Source organism: Kryptolebias marmoratus, linkage group LG9, assembly GCF_001649575.2.
Source record: "Kryptolebias marmoratus isolate JLee-2015 linkage group LG9, ASM164957v2, whole genome shotgun sequence".
NCBI lineage: Eukaryota > Metazoa > Chordata > Actinopteri > Cyprinodontiformes > Rivulidae > Kryptolebias > Kryptolebias marmoratus.
Window position 1 is genome coordinate 19,786,021 of NC_051438.1, and position 20,262 is coordinate 19,806,282.

The 20,262-nt window shown below is 40.0% G+C and overlaps 1 protein-coding gene across 2 annotated transcripts in view; it reads right to left on the bottom strand.

Moving 5' to 3' along the window:
- Positions 1-4,303: 4,303 nt before the first annotated feature.
- macrod1 (mono-ADP ribosylhydrolase 1) overlaps positions 4,304-20,262 on the bottom strand; it is a 135,149-nt gene continuing 119,190 nt past the window's right edge. The window contains exons 8-11 of one of the 2 annotated variants that reach the window (XM_017408371.3): positions 19,875-19,948; positions 13,611-13,692; positions 10,340-10,369; positions 4,304-4,881 (exon numbers count right to left, since the gene is read on the bottom strand). In XM_017408371.3, the coding sequence (XP_017263860.1) occupies positions 10,365-10,369; positions 13,611-13,692; positions 19,875-19,948 (161 nt within the window). In that variant the 3' untranslated portion in view covers positions 4,304-4,881; positions 10,340-10,364. The remainder of the gene's footprint in view (positions 4,882-10,339; positions 10,370-13,610; positions 13,693-19,874; positions 19,949-20,262) is intronic. The other variant, XM_017408370.3, reaches the window with a different exon arrangement.

Genomic DNA, 20,262 nt, shown 5'->3' on the forward strand with positions numbered 1-20,262 from the left:
CCTCGCTCGATCTTCCTCTTTTGTTTCTTGTTTAGCCGCAGATTCACTCTTTTTATTCCACTTCAACGACTTCGCCGAGGTTCCACGCTTGTCCATATTTGTTTACCAACTCAGACTGACACAGGCCAATCAAGCTTCCAGCGGTTTTTTGGTGGATTCTGTCAACGACTTTGTTTTCGTGGAGTGTGGACCCGCACTTCAGAGCTGCACATCAGTCTATCTGGAAAACTACTGGAGCAAACTCCTCACTGTGTCATTTGATACAGTTCAGGAGAACCTCTCTTGTGTTTGATTTCACACTTTGAAGTGAGTTCCTTTAAACTGATGTAGAACAGTTCAGTTGATACTTCTGCTGTTCGAGCTGAGATAAGACGATGGTCTAAAGTGATAAAATAAAAAAAAGCTCTCAGGTCTGAAAGCACAACAATACTTGTCTTTAAAGAAAAAAACACACATCACACTTGGAGCGTGCAGCTTGCAGATTTTCTTCAGGTCATATGGCTAATCTAATTTTATTTTATTAGTAGGAAGTGTTACCAAGGTAACAATCCTCCCAGTTTGATCCGTTAAATTACCCCTGTCAGGTAGAACAAATACTTTTATTGTGGAGAATGTCATAAATTTATAAAAGTGCCCTACCAATAAATCTTTACTTCCAGAGTTGTGAGTCACCTTGTGCAACAATCGACATTTTTGTGTCATTATCTGACAAAAATCTGCATATAAATGAATTATCTTTTCACACTCCGATTAGCTGCGCTGCCCAAGCGCGCCTAAACACAATGAGCAGCTGAGGCGCAGCGTGAGGAGAGCCACATCAAGAGGGCTTGTCACAATAAAAACCATTCAGCAAAACTGCAAATGCACAAAACTTGTTTTCATTTTACAAAGAGCTCCTTGGCAAAAACCTGAAACAGCAGGAAAATACAGATTTTTGAGGCGGCACCGCTTGGATCGAGGTGGTAGAGAAGCAAAGTGGCAATTTCAGGTTTATTCTCTGCATCTCTGCTGGATAAAAAAAAAAAAAAAAAACTAAAGGAGAATAGCCTGGTTAGTCTGCATCAAATCAGCAGCATCACTCATCAGCCCTAATGATTGTTCATTAAACAGCTGAGAGTTCAGTCGTCTGATATATTAACACCCAAACAAGGGCAAACACACATCCTCAGCCTTTTACACACGGCTGTTTCCAAAGGAGGTAATGAAACGACTCAGACACACATAGGTGTGCTGCTGGGCCACGGGCGGTGAGTAATTTCCAGGACCAACAGGATTATCGGTGTATGTTCTGGAAGATGGCAGGAAATCAGCCTTCAAGTTACGAAAACAGTTAGCGTTAATTGGTCTTCATCTGTCACCTCAAACAGAGCTGAGGACGGCTCGAAACCAAGAGAGAAGGAGAGAGGAGGAAGAGGAGGAGGGGGGGGGATTACTGACGGGACAGTGATGAAAATTGGTGGCAAGATAATGAGTCTCGTTGTCGTTTCATCCTCTCATTCGGCGTGTCTCATTATTCAGAGTAACTGGTTGGAGAGAGGCTTCACAGTCTGCTGCTTATTAAAAAACCCAGAGCGCCTTCAGATGAGTTCATCAGCTTCTCCATCCTTCTCTTCCCTCCATCCGACCGCCGGCATCTTCTCATCGCTTCCCTTTTTTCCTCCTCCTCCTCTCGCAGTTTGAACTCCTACATCCTTCCTCTCTGATTCTTTATCCCTCGCTCTTCCATCTGTTTATTTTTTCCACCGTCCTGTGGAGCGAAGCAGTGAGACAGGGATGACGATGAGGAGGAGGAAGACCACCAAGCCCCAGCCAGGGAGAGAATCAAAGAGCTCAGGAGAGGGAAAGACAATCCCTTTTGTGACAGATGAGGCTTTTATATCAAAGGAGGTCTTCTCCCCATTTCCTGTTGATATTCTTTGTAGATTTTTTTTTTAAAACTCCCTACCACTTCTCTTCTCGGGCCCAACTCTCCTCCTTCCTCCATCCCTGCACGCCTGTGCCACCGTGGCAGATTGTTTGGAATCAATAAAGATGGCTGTTGGCAGGCGAAAGTCGTGGGGCGGGATGGCGGCTCGCTAAATGCTCACTTTGCTTCTCAGAAATCAACACCTGCGTCGATCCGACGTGTGACGGCTGCATTCTGCAACAATTAAAAACTACGAATGTGCTGCGAGGAGAAGCGTGATGGGGCTTCAGGATGGTCACATGGTGGGTTTTTAACAGAGGGATTTAGACAGAAAGGGATCAGGTTGTCTTGTTAGGTAAAAATTATAATTAAAACTGGTAGCAGAAGATAACTATTCGGTTTAACGTTTGGGGTGAACCCCATTTTCCTTCTCGCCCCAACAATAGTTGAGAAGTTGCTACGATATATACAAACTTAAATAATTTACGCAACTTTTGTTTGATAAGACTGTCTGTCTTACTGTCTGTCCACAAGGTGGCAGCAATACACCAAGTTGTCTGCCGTGGTAGTTTTCATGGCAGGGGGGCTTTATTTCAGCACAACACCTGCCAAAAAAAAAACCCAACCTCAAAGTGATCTCACATCTGTTTCTGTCATTGTCGCAGTTCTAGTTGTAAAGGATCACACCTCCACCGCAGGAACATGCTCCCACTCCTCCACAATAATCCGCTGAACAAATGAAAACAGAAGAAACAAATATTTCTGACTAGCAGAAGAGCAAAAACTGAGCATAGCTGCTTGTTCCGTCAGAAAGCGTGCCTTCAGCAGCAGGTCTTCTGGTAAATATTACAGGCCGGCATTTTAAACAAAAACACTCTTCAGGTTTGTTGGTAATCAGTCGATTTTTCTCAGAATATTTGCCAACCTGCATCCATTCATGCTTCTCACACTGTGTGCTCATTTCAGTCTTTACTAATACTTGGTTAATGAAAATAGCAGACTCCTCAGCACAACAACAAGCTGTTTAAAAGCCTTAATGAGGGTTCATCTCAGCTGCTGCCTTATGATTTAGCACCGTTGCCCATTTTGTGTTCCTCCTTAAAGAAGTCCTGCAGCTGAAAACAGAGGCTTCAGGTACAGAAACATGTGCTGCTACTTCTGCTAGCCGGGGATATTTATATTCCTTCACCGGTCCAATGGACCAGCCTTAATAGAGATACACAGAATCTGATATTAAAGGTGAAATGAAATAAATATCAAAATAATGAGTTTTCATGTTTTTCTTTTAGTTAAACACTATCATACCCCCCCGCCAGTGGTCAATTTCTCAGATTTAAAACATTAATGACTAGATTCTAGAGTTTTTATGTCAAAATCCTGAAGTGTGTTGATTGTGTAGGCGGAGTTACCTCCTTGGTTGGCGATGTAGAAGGAGGCGGAGCCATCTGTGGCAGGCCACTGAGGAGGTCACTGTCGCAGTGTTTATCAGGGAATATGGAAGCAGAAGAAGAAGCAAGTTTTGTTAACAAGAGTACTGGTTTGAAAACACTTTGTTTTTTTTGGTCTGAAGTGATGCTGTCAGAAACTCACATTTCACCCCCGAGCTTTACAATGATGTCACACAGTCTTCGTGGAGTTTCCCACCTGGACGGCGAGAAGCAGCCAATGGCAGTCCAACAGGCGGATGTTCTTCTACTGAAGGCGGTCCTCTTCAAAACGTTAACCGCAGTCAGTCAGTCACCAGACTTTCTTTTGATTCATGTTGGCTTTAAAACACTTTTCATTTGACTTTTAAAGCTGAGCTCACCCGAGACCATAGCTTCTAGTTGCACTTTCTGCTTTCCTTTCAAAATGAAACTACAACGGCAGAAACAGAAATACACTTCAAGTTATTTCTCTTTTTCTTTTTCTCCTAAAGGGGGTGGGCAGTGGGTGTTGTACCTAAAAAAGCCCACTGACTGGAAAAACCTTGTGTTTCACCAATAGGTGCAGGCCTAAAAAAGCCTCCCGCCAAAATAAAACGGCAACAACAACAAAAAAAGATGGTTGTGACAAATTAGCCCTTTTAATCTAGACTGAATAGTTGAAAACCACTGCCCATCGTTTGTAGATAAAGGTTTTCCTTCTGACCAAATACTTAATAGTCCTAAATCACCAGGCTAACATAAGCTTTCATTAAGATGAAAGTAGATATGCAAACAAAATTCATATTAGTGTTGCCGTTTCTCAGATGTAAGACGTTTCTGAGCTCAGAATCTGGTTATAAAGGCTTAGTTTAAATCGGCGCATATTTCTAAACGACATAAGAAACAGTTTGTTGTTGCGCTGACAGTTTCTGAGATAAAGTTTATTAATTAGCACAGCTCAAGTTAACGACAAAATAAATTGTAAAGCGAGTGAAACTAAAGCTACGTATTTATTCTTTCCCTTCATCCAGCCTCGTGCACGTACCGATGGAAGACAATAAAGAAGCAAATATTAAATGTGAAATGTGTTCCCCAGTGGCCTCTCGACTCATTGACTCATTTCACATCCGGAGAAATAATCACTTCACACACACACACTCCCACAAGAGGCCCGGGAGATCTGCTTTAATAGGCTTTTGTCATGTTTCTCACATACGCAGACTGGAGTCTTAACATCCAAACACTCGAGCACACAGGACACATGATTTATGTAGGGTTTATATTCCTGGAATAAACTACAGATCGCAGCTTGAGACGCACATATTTCGTCTCTATACGGCTCTAAAGCAGGAAAAAAAACTAATCAAAATCTGAAGGAGAGCCCGTGTGCACTTAAAAAAAAAAAGCAATCAGCTATTCACAATTTGTTTTCCTGCTGAAGAAGGTCTGGATTTGTGTCACAGAGGAAGAAGAAATTGAATGTTGCTTGTAGCAGTGTGTATTCCCAGCAACCAAATCTGGTAAATTCATCCATTTAGAGTTTACTCTTGACTGTTGCCTCCGTGGGAGCTGACAGAGAGAAAAAGAGAGAGGAGAAAAAAGAGAAAATCGTAAAACAAGTGGAGTGGACATTTAACCTTAGTCATGGAGCAGTTGATGGTGTTTTGGCATTTGGAGCGTCTGGTTGCTTCGGAGGGATCTGTTAACGAGGATTAGTCACTCTCTGTCCAACATGCAAGCACACGAGCGCACACATCAGGCAGACGGCCACGCCAGGTGTCGGCACGGCGTTGGGTTTGTGGCGGAGGCTTGGAGGCCGTCCTGCAGCAGCTCTGTCACACAGACGGACGGTTCCGGTCCATCAACCAGCCAAGCACCACTACTGCTGCTGCAAAACCTGCTCCACATCCGTTACAGAGAAGAGGACACCAACTGCTGCCCCACAATGATTTTTAACAGGACAAACCTGCGCTTTTTACTGCGCAACCTCTTCAGTCGGGCGACAGAGCGTCATGGTGCAGAAGCACCGGTTTCACGCTTTAGTTGTAGATTTGACGCTGATTTTACAGTTTCAGCAAACTGAATGGAAGCTCGTCTCACCGCAGAATGAAAAAAACAAACAAACAGTCTTCAAATGCTAAACTGGCAAACAACATGTGAGCAGAGGAAAAGATCGGAGCCAAATGTTAAAACAATGTGTACTACTGTATATGCAAAAGCAATAAACACGACTTCAGCGTTCAGTTCTACACATGTAGACATGATATAGCACATATATTTCCCTCTAAAATTAAACTGCATTTAAGCCAAGAGGTTTAGCCCTTAAAATTGAATTTATCCCACGCTGTTCACTGAAGGGGTGTAAGAAACACAATCTGTGTCTGGAAGCCATGCAAAAGTGATAGAAATGCACAAACCAAAACATAAACGCAGCAAACATAAAAACGATTATTTGTGGACTTAGGAGCTAAGAACTATGAACTATTTTCAGTTTTCAGTCGTAGATTTACAGATTAAACATCAACTTTAAAAAACAAACTAAAACCTCATGAACTCCTGTCTGAATTATATTAAAACTCTCAGAAAGTTATTATTTGGTTTCCATCTACAACTCGTTAACTTTTGGTGTAGACCCAATTCAAGATGGCCGCTACAACCGACTGATTATAGCTAATGCAAAAATGCTAAAACTCAGCTGATTTTACAGGTCTGGTCATAGCTGGGAGTCATTCCCTACACACTTTGTTTTTCCTCTTTCTTTTTGGAAACCACAAACGCCTCGTCCTCCTACAGAGGAGAGGAGCCGACCGGCCTGTTGTTCAAAATCCTGCTTCTCTGATGGTATGGGGGTGCATTAGTGCTTATCGTATGGGCAGCTTACACATCTGGAAAGGCGCCATCGATCAGGAAAAGTAAATACAGGTTTTAGAACATTTGATGCCATCCAGACAATGCCTTTCTGTTTTTCTTTTACATATTTCAACGAGACGATACTGAACAACAAACTGCATCCATTCCAACAGCATGGGGGCTTTTTACTAAAAATGGTACAATTACATAGTTTAAATGTTTACTCTGTTCCATTGTGAATAAAATCTGGATTTATGAGATTTGCAAATCATTGCATTTTTATTTTTTTTCTACATTTTACCCAAAGTCCCAATGTCACTGTTATAGGAGTTGGAGTTTAAATATTTATGGACTCGTTTAAACGTTCAAGCTCAGTGGGATTTCAAAGGAGACTACGCATATTTTCATGTCGGGCATAACTTAAACTTTGTGAACAAACTATTTTTTCAAAACCAATCAAATTTGATTTGGTGAAGCCACAAATCTAGTTAGAATATGAAAATCAAAGAAAGCAGCCAAATGCACAAAGCTTACATTTTATATTATTGTCATTTCTGTTCTTTTTGAACCCACGCTTGTTAAAAAAAAATGTTACATAAAAACTCCATTAACAATTTATTAACTCCTCTGAGAAGAAACGAGGCTCCGCTTCATGTTTTGGCCTCTTATAAACTCTTATTAATTGTAGTTTTATAAATAGCTACAGTTCTTTGAGGAGCACAACCTTCTGTTTCAAATGACTTTTCTTATTAATCAAATAAAAACACGCTTCCCTTCTTTCCTCCTACACTAAATTGTCCTAATTTATCATTTAGTAAATCTGCACGGCTTTTTTTCCACTGCCAAGATGAACAATTTGGGCCTCGGTCTTTTTTAAATGCAAATGATTGAAACAGTGTCCACATCCCTAACTGGTTGAAGAGCATGTGTGTAAAATTCCACAGCAGCTGGAGCCTAAACGCACACACAGCTTTATAAACCTGCCCAGGACCGTGTGTGTGAGTTAGTCCAGCCTTTGTGGTCTTAGTTTATAATCTTCACAGCTTTCTACACCTGACCTCTGCTACTTAAGCTGCTTAAATGCCCACCAGCTATTTGGTGACAGCATGTAAGCAGGAAGCAGGCAGCGTATTGTACAGCAGGGCTTATTCTTGCTGAAACTTTTCTCAGTTTTGCTTAAAATTCCAAAACACCTTGTAATCACCTGAAGAGCTGTTTGTTCAGCTGCTCTAATCAATGAACGGCTCTCTGCGAGCAGAAGCTGGATTTATAGGACTGCTGCTCCTCAACAGAAACGAGCTGCTGCGTTTTCAGCTTTTTTATTAGTTTTTGTTTATTGTTCTGTGACTCGTCTCGTCAGGAAATAAAGCGGGTAATCTATATTTAGCCGGGTTCCTTTCAGAACTTTTTTTTGACTTTTTCACCCCGTCATTTAAAGCTCGTCTCAAAGCGTGCAGCATCCTGCTAAAGATAAAGCCTTAAAGAGGTTACACACACACTTTTTAAATGAACAAGAGTAAATAAAACAGCTGCCGACTGACGTTTTTAGCAAGTCTTCTCTAAGTAAGGCCAAATAATGCATTAACGAGGGACTTTTTGCAGTTGAGTAAAAATTAGCGCTGTGGCGACGCAAAATGAACTCTCGCCTTCTCGTGATTCATCGTCTCGATGTGACCTGGCCACTCGTACTTTGTCATGTTACATTTTTATCTTGATAAAGTGCTTTTTATAAAGCAGAGTACCGGTGCATCACAGTTTGAGATCTCATTATTTTTAGCCATTGATCTTCCCCGAGGCCGGAGGAGGAAAATAAAGAGAAATCCCTCCTGGCTGAATCTGTCCACAAAATGAATCTTCACTCTGAAAAGTTGCTCTAATGCTGAACCGGCAGCTTCTATTTTCTGTCCAACTCTACTTTAACTCCTCGTCTGTTGGGGTTCATACTGCATGCAGTGAAAATCCTTATTTTACGGCGTACATGCTGCCTTGACGTGTCGTATAGAATCATATCAGAGTTATACAGAGTGATTTATACCGATGCCAGAAGCATTTTTTGGGTTTTTACTCCCACATGAGAACACAAATTTGCCTCTTTTTAATTTAGAATTAAATTTAAGAAAGGTTCTTGTTTTGGTTCACTGATTTGGATTTGGAGTGTAAATTTAGGTTTCTCAACAACTTTTGTAAAAAAGAAAAAACTTGGTAATTTTCCTTTTGATTTCCTTCACCTAACTCTGAAAATTGGAAACGTTTCATTTCTAAGACACTAACGAAGGTATTTGTCAGAAGTTTTATGAAATATTTGTGATGTTGTCTCATCTGAAGAGTTATAGATGAGACATAACCAAAGAAAAGATAAAAAAAAACTATACGGGAGGAATCAAATAAAGATATTATTTTCCAGTTTAACTACTCATTGCATGTTACAGCAATAGATCAGACAATTAAAGTGTTTTAAAGTGGGATTCTGCAGAGAGGTTATGAACAAATAACATCTTGTAATTGAAAGTAATCAGGGAGTGAAAACGTCAGCGTAGCATCTGACTCAGATGCTACTGTTGGAAACTAGATGGTGACTCAAAATTGTGAGAAAATAGGGCCAATTTGTTGTCGCAGTCTCGTTGAATTCTGACTGTCTGTGACCAGCGAGCCTCAGCTCAAATTTTCACCAGACTGACAAGCTAAAGACTAGTCTGAGTGTGTGACCAGATTTCTGACGCTTTAAAGCAATTTCGGCCTCAAATGTTTCTCGTCGGCTTCGTAAACTTTTACATCACCGTCAATTTTTCCAGTGCAGACTTGGGTACTTTCAGCAGGAATTTCCTAATATTTCTGCCGAAATAACCTCATTATGCACAGCAGTGTTAAGGTTTTATTAAAAATGTGTTTTCACGAACCGAATGTGATGCAATGAAACCGTTTAGATTAGAGTTGTTTTAAGATGGCGGCACTCCGTTTTGCTCTTGTTCATAGCAGCTTTTAGCTCGTTAATCCAGTCAGAATTAAACTCTGAGGACGATCAGGGAGCCATCTACAACAGGTAAGATGTTTGTTATTTCTTTTCCACAAACCCCTCCTCAGAGATCTGAACTCTCTCTTTACCAATTAAAGAAAATCCATCATGAACTTGTTTATTAATGAGAAATATGTCCATTCATGTCCGCTCACAGCAACTTAAGCTTAATATCTGGAAACATTTGTTGCGGTTCCATTTTCAGGATTAATAATTATTACAGCTAAATGTGCACAAAACACCAAGTTAACAATGATTATTTCAGTCAGCTGCTGTTTGTTTTTCCTTTTTATCTACAGCTAAACATATTATCTGCAATTATTCCACTTATTCAGATGATTATTGGTGGCTGACTGATGTTGTGATCCTCAGTTCAGGTAGCTTTAGTTGGTGTGCTGTCAGATTTTATCTTTAACTTCTAATCATTAGGGAAATAGGATAATCAAGATGAACAGTTTATTGTGCAGCCTTCTGGTTTGCAGTGTTATAAGGTTTGTGCAGCCCCTTTCTTCCTAAAAACCCCAAACTTACCCTCAGGCTGTGGAAACATTTCAGTTGATCTGGTGAATATTTCCGAAGAGATAACTTTAAATAGTCCCAGTATTGAACAGACTAACTGTGATTAAGATTGTTTGCTGTAATTCTCGTGTTAAATTTAAAATAATAAAAGGAGAAGACAAAAGACTGCTGAGGCTTCGCCTTCCAAATGTTTTCGGAGGCAGGAGGCGAGCTTGATTTATAGCAGCGGTAAAAGCATCACATTAGGGGTTAAGACTGCAGTTGTAATACCAACGCTTAATTTGAATAATTGAGTGAATGAGTGATCATGCTTAGGAGCCACGCTGTTTGGCAATGTAGCGCTATAAATCAGAAGCGTAATCAAAACAAATGGGAGAAGTCATCATGTCACAGCGCGAGCCAACACCAAATCACATAAAATTTACGTTATTTACTAAACTTCATTTAACCAAACAGATCAATCTGCAGTGACAGCGCACACTTTTCTTTTAACGTTCCTCGTTTCTTATCTTAAGTGGAAAAGCTTCTTATTTATTTATTTATTTATTTTTTTATCAGTTTCAGGGGCCCGTTTCCAAATAGATGTTAATACTCATCTGCAAATTAAATGCACTTATTCTTCTCAACACACACCATGCTGGTTACCTGAGCGATACGCTGCTGGCACTGGTCAAGCTAAAGAAATGAGTGGAAAAAAACTGAGCATAAAATTAAAATTTAAAATATCCAAGCGGCCAGACTTTCTTCTAACCATTTGGGGTGATCTGATTAATAGTTTTTAGGCTTTTTGAAAGTCTCTCAGAAGTTTCTTTGGACGTTAGCTGCTTTTTTACTTTTTTACTCATTTTTACTCTTGTCTCTGATCACTTATTTAGAGGAATGTTTTTGGTTTCTTGGTTAAGACACTTAACTCTAACCTAAGAAACATTCTGGCATATAAAAGCTTTTTGCTGTACCGACACCAAAAAGACCACTTAGCAAAGAACAAATTTAAATTGGATAATTAAAATGGACTTTTAGACGCAATTTGTTGTGATTTTTTTTAGTTGAATCTATGAAAAACACCAAAGATAGCACAGTCTGGCATGTCAAATGGAGTTTTAGCAAAACAAAGTGATTCTTAAAGAGCTATTAGTTGAAAACCTGACATGGAATAGATGATTACCTGCAGAAAGATGCTTCTCTCAGGTCTTGTGTCAGCTCTTTGCTGGAATATTTTCTTCTTCTTGTAATGAGGACTTTTAGATATTGTTCATTTGAAGGTAGTTTTAAAGCCTGGCACTTCTTCTTTTGTCCTCTACTTTGCTAATGTTGTTTAAGTACACAGAGTGCACAACATACTGTCATAGTCAGACACAAGGATTGGACAGAAATTAAGTGAAAAAGCAGCCAAAATTCAAAGAAATTAGAAATACTTATCAAAATTACTTTAAAAGAAAGTCTGGCTCGTTGGAAGCAAAAATCTGTTGTTGTTTAAAACTTTTGCACAGTAGTGTAACATTTAAAAATAAATGAGAAGAGTTGCAGTTTCAGTGCTGATTGTGCGTAACCTCCTTCTCATTTTAGGTACCTTAAATGCTGATACAATCCAGTGTGAAAACTGGGAACATACCAGCCTTGTCATTTAAATGACCTACATTAAAATCAAGTCCATTTTATTTATGAGCATATTTAAAAAAAAAAGTGCTGATCTTGTAAAAGAACGTACTAGTATAAACAACAACAACAGAAAGAAGAAGAAGAAGAACAACAACAACAAAGAAGCTAATAAAAACAGTGCTGCTAAACCTATTAAACAGAACAAATAAAATGACACCATAATTCAGTTTGGTTTAGACGGCAAAGATGAAAAAATGAGTTTTTAAACTGGTTTTCATAATGCTGAATGGTGGAGAGGCAGGCTGCTCCAAAGTTTTAAGAGAACCTAAACAGTGAAAGCTCGATCTCTGTGCTTTAATCTGCTGTTTGATGAGGATCTGCTCATCTGATCTTAGAGATTTGTTCCATCCATTCATTTTCTGCACCTTATTCGTGGTCTGGTCACAGAGGGACATCCATCCTCTCCCCAGCAGCACTCTCCAGCTCCTCCTGGGGGATCCCAAGGCATTTCCAGGCCAGAGAGGATACATAATCCCTCCAAGGAGTTCTGGGTCTGCCCCGAAGTCTCTTCCCTGTGGGATGTGCCTGAAAAAACCTCCAAAGGGAGGCATCTACGAAGAATCCTAATCAGACGCCTGAAACACCTCAGCTGGCTCCTTATGATGCAAAGGAGCAGCAGCTCTACAGTTCCCAAACTAGACACCCTCCATTTCATGGCTATACCTTGAGATCCTGTCCATGAACACTAGAAACAGGATCAGAGACAATGAACAGCCCTTGCAGAGTCCAAACCGCACAAAGAATGAGCTTGAATTTATCCAAAGAATGTGAGCCCAGTTCTTGATTTGGTTCTACATGACTGGATAGCCTTTAAAAGTGACCCTAACAACCCACAGCCCCCATCATAGAATACCTCAGGTAAGATGATCATAAGTTTTGTCCAGATCCACAAACCACATGTAGACTGGAGAGTCAAACTCCCATGACCCACTTCGCAATTCTGTGAGGGTAAAGATCTGGTCCACTGTTCCACAACAGGGACGGAAAGCAAACTGCTCCTCCTGAATCTGAGGTTCGACAGTCAGCTGGAAGCCTCCCTGCCAACACCAGGGAGTAAATTTTCCTGAGGAGGCTGAGAAGAGTGATCCCTAGATAGTTGGATGACTCTCTGTAGTCCATATTTTTAAAGATGGTAACCAACATGACAGTCCCACAGCGTCCAGAGCCTTCAGCGTTTCAGGGTAAATCGTGTCCAGTCACTGTTTGTTAGACTTGTTTGCTTAAAGTTAAAAGGCCGGAGAGGTAAGAATGTGCAAATAACTAAAACAAACAAAAAGATCCCAAAATGAATTATAAAAAGAACTGGGAGGCAAGGCCAAGAAGCTGAAAAACCAGGCAAACTGGGGTTTCACTTGCCTGTAAGGTGTTTTTCGCTAACATTTTGTAGTCAAGTGAGGATAAAATAAAGACATGAATTACTTTCTCAAAATCTGCAAAGAAGAAAAAGGATTCAACTTTAGCAAAGGTTCCCATCTGGAAAAAAGAAACATCTGTGACAACAGCATTTATTTGTGAAAAGGAAAGTCATTGTCAATAATGACCCCAGATGTTTCGCTAATGTTTATTTTTTAGGCTCCAAAATGTAAAAGTTGCTACTGGTTGATGAAATTAGGCTATTTGGAGATCAAATATATGGATGGATGCTGCTCTGCTGGTTTCTGTCGGCCTTCACCAACACAGATCCCTGCTGTCGCTCAAACACAGCCTGTCGCTGTACAAAACACTGTTTCAGCACATAAAACCAAACCTTAATATTTATTTGATTGTAATCCAACACTAAAGTTTTAAATATACAGACTCTTAACTAACTGGTGTGAACGTTTCAAAGACAATTACCAATTTGTTGTGTTGAACTAAATCAGTGAAATAACTAAAAGGACTAATTAGACTGTTATCGTTGTTCAGAGCAATGCTGTTTTATATATATGACCAGTGTTGTATCTGTAGTAAAGCTTTAAATGAGCTGCAGTGTGTGTAAATGTGTTCCAGGACACTGTTAGCAAATGCAGAGTAAAGTGTATGTTTATTTAATGTAATTAAACCGGTTTAAGCAGGCCACATTTACACAGTCGTGTGTGTTTACTGGCCTCCTGCATGTGTGAACGTGCTGGATGTGCAAACAGCACACAGTGAATGGTGAAGCTTATTTGTCACACCACTGTGTGTGTGTGTGTGCGCGTGGAGCTTAATTTGACTGAGGCAAGCTGTTATCGCTGTATAAAGACGAGTGTGTGTGTGTGAGAGAAAAACAACTCACCAGCGGGGAAGTAGAGCGGGAGGTTCTGCCGATACAGCTCCTTATCCGTCGGCAAGAACACACAGAAGATGACTCTGTCCAGCTGACACACACACACAGACACACAAATGACCTTTATTACAAGCACATGCAGTAATTCATTAGCTGCAGGTGGAAACAATGTGTGTGACACTAAGCAAAATGAGGAGAATGCAGCTAATGCATCAGTCCATTACTCCACTATTAGCGTCCCATTATGAGCATGCCACGACCAGGACGTTTATTACTCTGCATGCTGGAGACACAGAGCAGGAACTGTGCAGAGAGGAGTGCGAGTGTGTTTGCGTGAGGCAGAGACAAATAGTGGTGGAGAAAAGCTTTCTTTTTTCCGATGACATTAAAACACTGTCCCACAGAGTGCAGTTATTTTATGACAAATAGATTATCGTGCTTCCCGTTCCCGCCACATCTGTCAGTCACATTTATGCATGCGCTCTCAGTATGGCACTGGGCTGCACAATGGGAGGAAAACATGTGATTGTGATACTATTGTTAAACACTGCAATAACAGCATAAGCTGTATAATAGTCTAATTATTGCCTGCCGCACAAGTTGAAAGGATGATGAAGTTTTTGCCCACGTCTGAGTTCGTTTGTATGTCCTATTAGCAAAATATCTCATGTGTCAGTGGAAGGATTTTAATAAAACTCTCAGAAAGTAATTGTTGGGCGTTCACCTGTAACCGATCATTTTTTGGAGTCAACACCATTCAGGATGGCCACCACAGCTAAATGACCTTAGACAACACAAAGTTGTCAATACCGTCGTCAAATGTACAGATATTTAGTTAAAGTCTGATGTGGTAGAAGCTGAGTCAGTAACAACACATACACAGAGTTCTAACATCATGCATAATATCTGTCTCTGTCCCTTCTCATTAGATGATCTTACTTTAAAACTCTGGCATGATAGCTGGTAGGTGATATGCATTCCTTCAAGGTCTTTAATATATGTATTGTCCAGTCCTCGAACAATATATAACATTTAGTGCACATCTATAACTCTTAATGATTAGAGCTACCATAGCTGCAGTAAAAAAAATGCTTCCAGGGATAACAGCTTCACTGTACACTGACAAACACTATTACCACCTTAATATTTGCACAACCGTTATGACTTCTCTGTTTCAGGCAAGGCATTGCAATTTATAGCCAAGCTGTTTCAATCACTTCCTGCCTGATGTGGGAGTTTAAGTCTCCCTGCATGTAGAGACTGAATTTTTTAGCACCTGGGTAGCCCGCAGCCTCTAGTTTTCAGTCCAGGCTTGCTGCACAATAACCATCCTTCACCAAGATTTGCATGGTTACTAAGATATGGAAATGTGTGGTAACTACATCCCCTGGGCTAAGGTTTGAAAATCTAACCTCTGCATTAAGGTGTCTCCACTGGCAGCAGGGAATGGTACCAGTGGGGAACTAATTTTGATATTACAACACAGAGCCTGGAGATGCTGCAGCTAACAATAACATCGAGTGAATGTAATGACTCCCTCGTGACTGCTCGTCTTTAATGGAAACACGTCGCACAAAGTTTAAATATTCTCTTTCCCGTCAAACAAAAAGGGTTAGCAATGAGAACTGACCGGTTGGAGAATGAAGAGGTACTGGAAGATTTTACACATATTTATGTCTGATTATGTATGAGTGCAGTCATACAGATGGACAAATTTTGGTCCAATAAATGCATGAATAATGTAGTACCCACTTCAAGTCCGCTTCAGGGATCACAATCCATACAGGAAATTACACAGAATTACATTAAGTAGAGGCTTTAATTCAAAGTAACTTAAAATGAGGAACAACATGCACGCCTGAGTAAAGAAGTGTAAACATTAAACACTAAAAAATCAGTTTGAAGAGGAGATGGAAATTAGAAGAGACACAAATCAGACAGAAACGAGAGGAGTTCTCCAGAGAATCTAGGGAGAAACGCTCCGATCACAGCTGGAAGCTGGTTTGTGCAGCGTGGACCAGAAAATGAAAATATTTTGAACTGAAACTGCTTCATCCATCAGGATGAAGGTACACAGAGATCCTCAACACAACAAGGCAGAAATAAGGCAGATCTTATTCTGACATTCTTATTTTTCATTTTCCTTAAGTTTGTTCTCTGAATGTAACTAATCGGATGTTCATCTATGCTGATGATACTGATGCATATCTACACGTAACAACTATCAGCTTTAATGCTACAGATCTCAGGCGGGTTCTGACACACATTACATTTATAGAAGCTAGAAAAGTCAATTCAGACAACACAAACTGTTGGCCACACAGAAGTCCATATATATCCCTGCTCATGATATCATCTGTCATTTGAATCCGTTGCTTATTTGTAAAAATGACTGTCTCTGTAAGACACAAACGTTCTTTAATGACAAAATCTACTGTTTGCTTGCTTTAATTAGTTTCAACTGAGGAGATGATTTTTTTTTCTTTACAAAGTTCACAGAGTTTCTATTTACAGCTTTTAGTCTTTTCACAGTTTGTCTCATTATCATGAAACTGTCAATGTTTCTCTTTCTTTCTGAATAATTTTAGGACTTCTTGTGGATTCTAAATTAAAAGACATAAATGAAAAGATGAAAAATTTCTGCAATTAATCCTTCATAAAACTTTGCCCTGAAACGGGTTTAATTAGAGCTGTGCGTCTGTAATCTACATGTAAAAACCATGATTTTTGTGATCATACACTTACCCAAATGTGCCAACATGAGAGAAATATTTCCAGCTGTTTTAAACCCGTTCTTCTGAGCAACTGTGCAAACAGGGAGGTTTTTACATGTGGGAGTCGATGACTGAGCTTTGCAAACTAAAATAATGCTCAGAATAAGACTCGCAAAGTTCAAAAAGTTGAGAGAAAGAGAGAGGAAGGTGAAGAAGGTTTAAAACCTAAATATCTTCCTCATTCCCTCACTCCGTCAGAGTAGAAACTATAAGAACCCAAACAAATCAAACTGGTGCGAACAGAGCACTGTCAAAAATACAGCAGGAATATTATTACAGAAATATGAGTTTGAGTGAGATATGGCTGCAGGAACATATTCCAGACACTAACGCCTCTCTACTTAAATATCAGATGATACCAGCAGAGAAGGAGTGCAGACTTGCTGGCAGAGCTCCAATACAAACCAGAGGTCATTCCTGCTAAACACAATATTCTTACACACCGACTCTCTACAATCACTAATCAGGTTTATATTTTTACAGCAGCGATGTATTTTCCATTTGGGGAAAAACAAAATTATTACATTTTCTAAAATTCATATACTTTCGAGACTTCCTTCTAAAAACGACTTATCATGAGTTATCCAAGTGTCTGGAATTAGTGGTTATAATAAAAATGAAATTAGCATATTACTCACTGCCTTGCCTGCCAAAGTTTTAAACGATGATCTTGTTCAATCTGTTAGTGCTCAGAGTCTGTGACGGGGTGTCTCTCAGCTACTACCACACCAAATGTTGCTCAAACTGATATTTTTGTGTTTTCTAAGATCATTATTACATACAATCAGTGGCGGCCATCTTAAATCAGGTTGACTCCAAAAGGGGAATTAGTTATATATTCAATAATTTGTCATTTTTTGAGAGTTTCATTAAAACCTGACTACTAGTACATAATATATTTTGCTAACAGACAGAGCAATTAGCGTCTGCTAATAATAAAGAGACACAAGCAATTACATAATCACTTGGCTTTAACGGCAGCAGACAATAGATATCTAACGGTATTGTGTCTGAAACAAGAGAGAAGGCCTGTTGACACACAGATAGATAGCCACAAGAGTAAAAACACAAAAAAGTGAGATGAATAACACCGATGAGCTGATTATGGTGAAAAACACCGAAATATAAAAGTCTAAAGCTGGAAAGAGAAAACACAAATGAGAATTGATCTAAACAACTTTAAAGACAGAAAAACTGTAAAGGCATCTTGTGTTTTAATTTTTGCTGCCTCCTGTAGCTCTTATTTAATTTAGAAATACCCAGGAAATGTGAAAGTCTCTCTCCGGAGTTTTCCGGCCAAGTTTAATTAAAGAACCTAAACACAAAATAAGTAGTTCTGGATACATGCACATAAAATAGAAAGTTAAGTCCAGAAAAGTAGAATAAGAAACTTCAAATCTAAAAAAAAACACCAATATTTATTCTTCAGACTCACTGCAGAACAAACCGGGGGCTGTGAAGATAACAATAATCAGAGAAATAAGAAACATAAAACTCTCTTTCTCCCAGAGTCCCAACAGAATACAGAAGGAATAAGATAAAGACTTACCACACTCAGCATACCTTAAAATGTTATGAAAAATAACCCTTTTTCTGCGCCCAAGAGCCCATATGTGAGTTTCTGATGTCACTACGAACTCAGAATCACCCAGGTTTAAAAATATCTAATTCAGTCAACGATTCAGATCCTCAAGAGATTTCCGCAGATTAAGAAAATACAAGTATTTGAGAATAAAGTTGCCTACTAAGCCATTTGTCTGCCTTTTGTGCTACTCTGAGCTCTTGGGCTAGGCTTTATTATCGGGCAATAACAAACTTTAAAGGTTTATTGAGTGTAATTTGTGTTCAGATTTATGTTTGTATTTGTGTGAAGCTGTACGACTGATCTCTGAACACACACCCCGTGGAAAGGAGAGGAGTTGAAACGGCCGCTGAATGTTCAAAACAGGAACCATTTCCCCTAAAACCACAAGCATGTATTTAACTTTAAAGGAAAGTCTCTCATTAACAGAGGAGCTAACGCACATTTCAGAGGACAGATTGAGTCGAGGACAGGCTGCCAAGAACAGAGCAAAGGAACAACTAGTTCCCCTGATTATTATTGGCTGTAATCAGTGTCTTTGTCGTAAAATATGATTACATGGATCGTCCCAAACTTTTCCATGCAGCAGCTGCCATATTTAAGGTTAACTCTGAGGTAATCATGTCTTACGGTTAGAAAGAGAAACTCTTTACTCAATCTTTGTGGGATTTAGTGAAGCACTGACATCATCCAGCTCTCATAACTGAAAACACTACAGCTTCAAATAAAACCATAATGTAGATGGCAAGGGTTTGGGATTATTTGACCCCATCTGTTGATGAAAACTGCAGACACGAAGCCTCAGAACAGCTGCAAAATGGACAGTTTTTGTTTCTGGTCAGCTGAAACTAATTTAGAACATTTAATAACGATAAAACTCACGAGCCGCCTTGGGGATTTGCTTTCCCAACATCATTTTGCTAACAAATAAATGATTCATTTTTTTTTTTTATTGCATTTGAAGTAGAGCGCTGGCACATTGCCCCTTGTCTTGAGTCCATTTGGTGTCTTACTGTGTCTGTAATTTTCACATTTATTTTCTACACCGCAGCACTGCGAGCTGGAGCAGAGCTCAACAAAACACACTGTAAACCATCTGAAACAGAGGGGGTTTAATTAAAGAAGGAAACCCATTTTCCTCTTGTGAGCACTTGGGCTTTATAAGCATGCAAATAGACTCAAAATCTCAATTATTTACAACCGTTTGGTTTTTGTTGCACTGTGAAAACACACGAGACTAAACTTAGATGGTGCCTTGTTGATTTGTCTTTCTGGCTTTACATCCGAAGGGCTTTTTTTTTTTTTTTTCTGGTGGCGAGTCGTGTGCGTTTTACGTTGATTTGTTTTGCTTGCAGTGGCTGACGGCATCAGTTGACTGCTATTGCTACAGAGCCTCTGGAGATGCCGGCGCTAACAATAACATCGACAACACCCTCTGTGAGAGGAGCTACGGCGAGGTGGTTACAGCAACATAAAGAGAGGAGGAGGGGAGAACCAGGAAGTAAAGAAGGAAGCAGGGAGGAGTGTTTAAAGCATGCAAAACGACTGATTGGAAAGTTTCCGATCTGCCCCCCCTCCCCATCGTCTCTCCCTTCAAGTCATCTATTCCATCATCTCGTCTTGTCTTGTGGTTTCTCCAGGGGGATGAGTGTGTGCACATGTGTGTGTCTTTTTGTGTGTTAGTCGGGTTTAGTCCCGCAAGGAGCCAATTAAAGCGCAGACTTGGCCGTGAGGATGAGAGACAGAACTTGGGAGCGTGTTTAAATATGTGTGTGTGTCATTGTGTGTTTTTCTTCATGCACCTTTCTCGCAAAAACAAAAAACAACAGCTGTGAAAGAAATAATACCTGGAGGAAATGGCAGGGAAAAATTGCCAATCATGCAGGCGAACACACACACACGCACACACACTCTCACCTTGTCATGATGCGCATCAAGAAACTCCCTCACGGCTGCTAGCGCCTCGTGCACCGCCTCTTCAGGTGGATATCCTAAACACAAACACACAATATCAATAAAATGTACACACTATTTGTGAGAGCAGGTGCAGCGGCAGATCTGTGCCGCTGCTATCTGTTCTTTTGTTCCAGACAGGTTTGTGTTGTTGGTTTTTTTTTTTTCTTTCTTTCTACGACTCTAACACTCTGCTCTCGGTTTTCTCACGTCGTCTCATCCCGACTCGCCAAATCCAGTGAGAGGCAGACATAACACACTTGTTGGTGAAGAGCAGACAGGCAGAGCATCACATCACTTCTAGAACAGGCAGAGAGCAGCTGAGAGTCTTCAGTGCTGGAGAGGGGGGGGG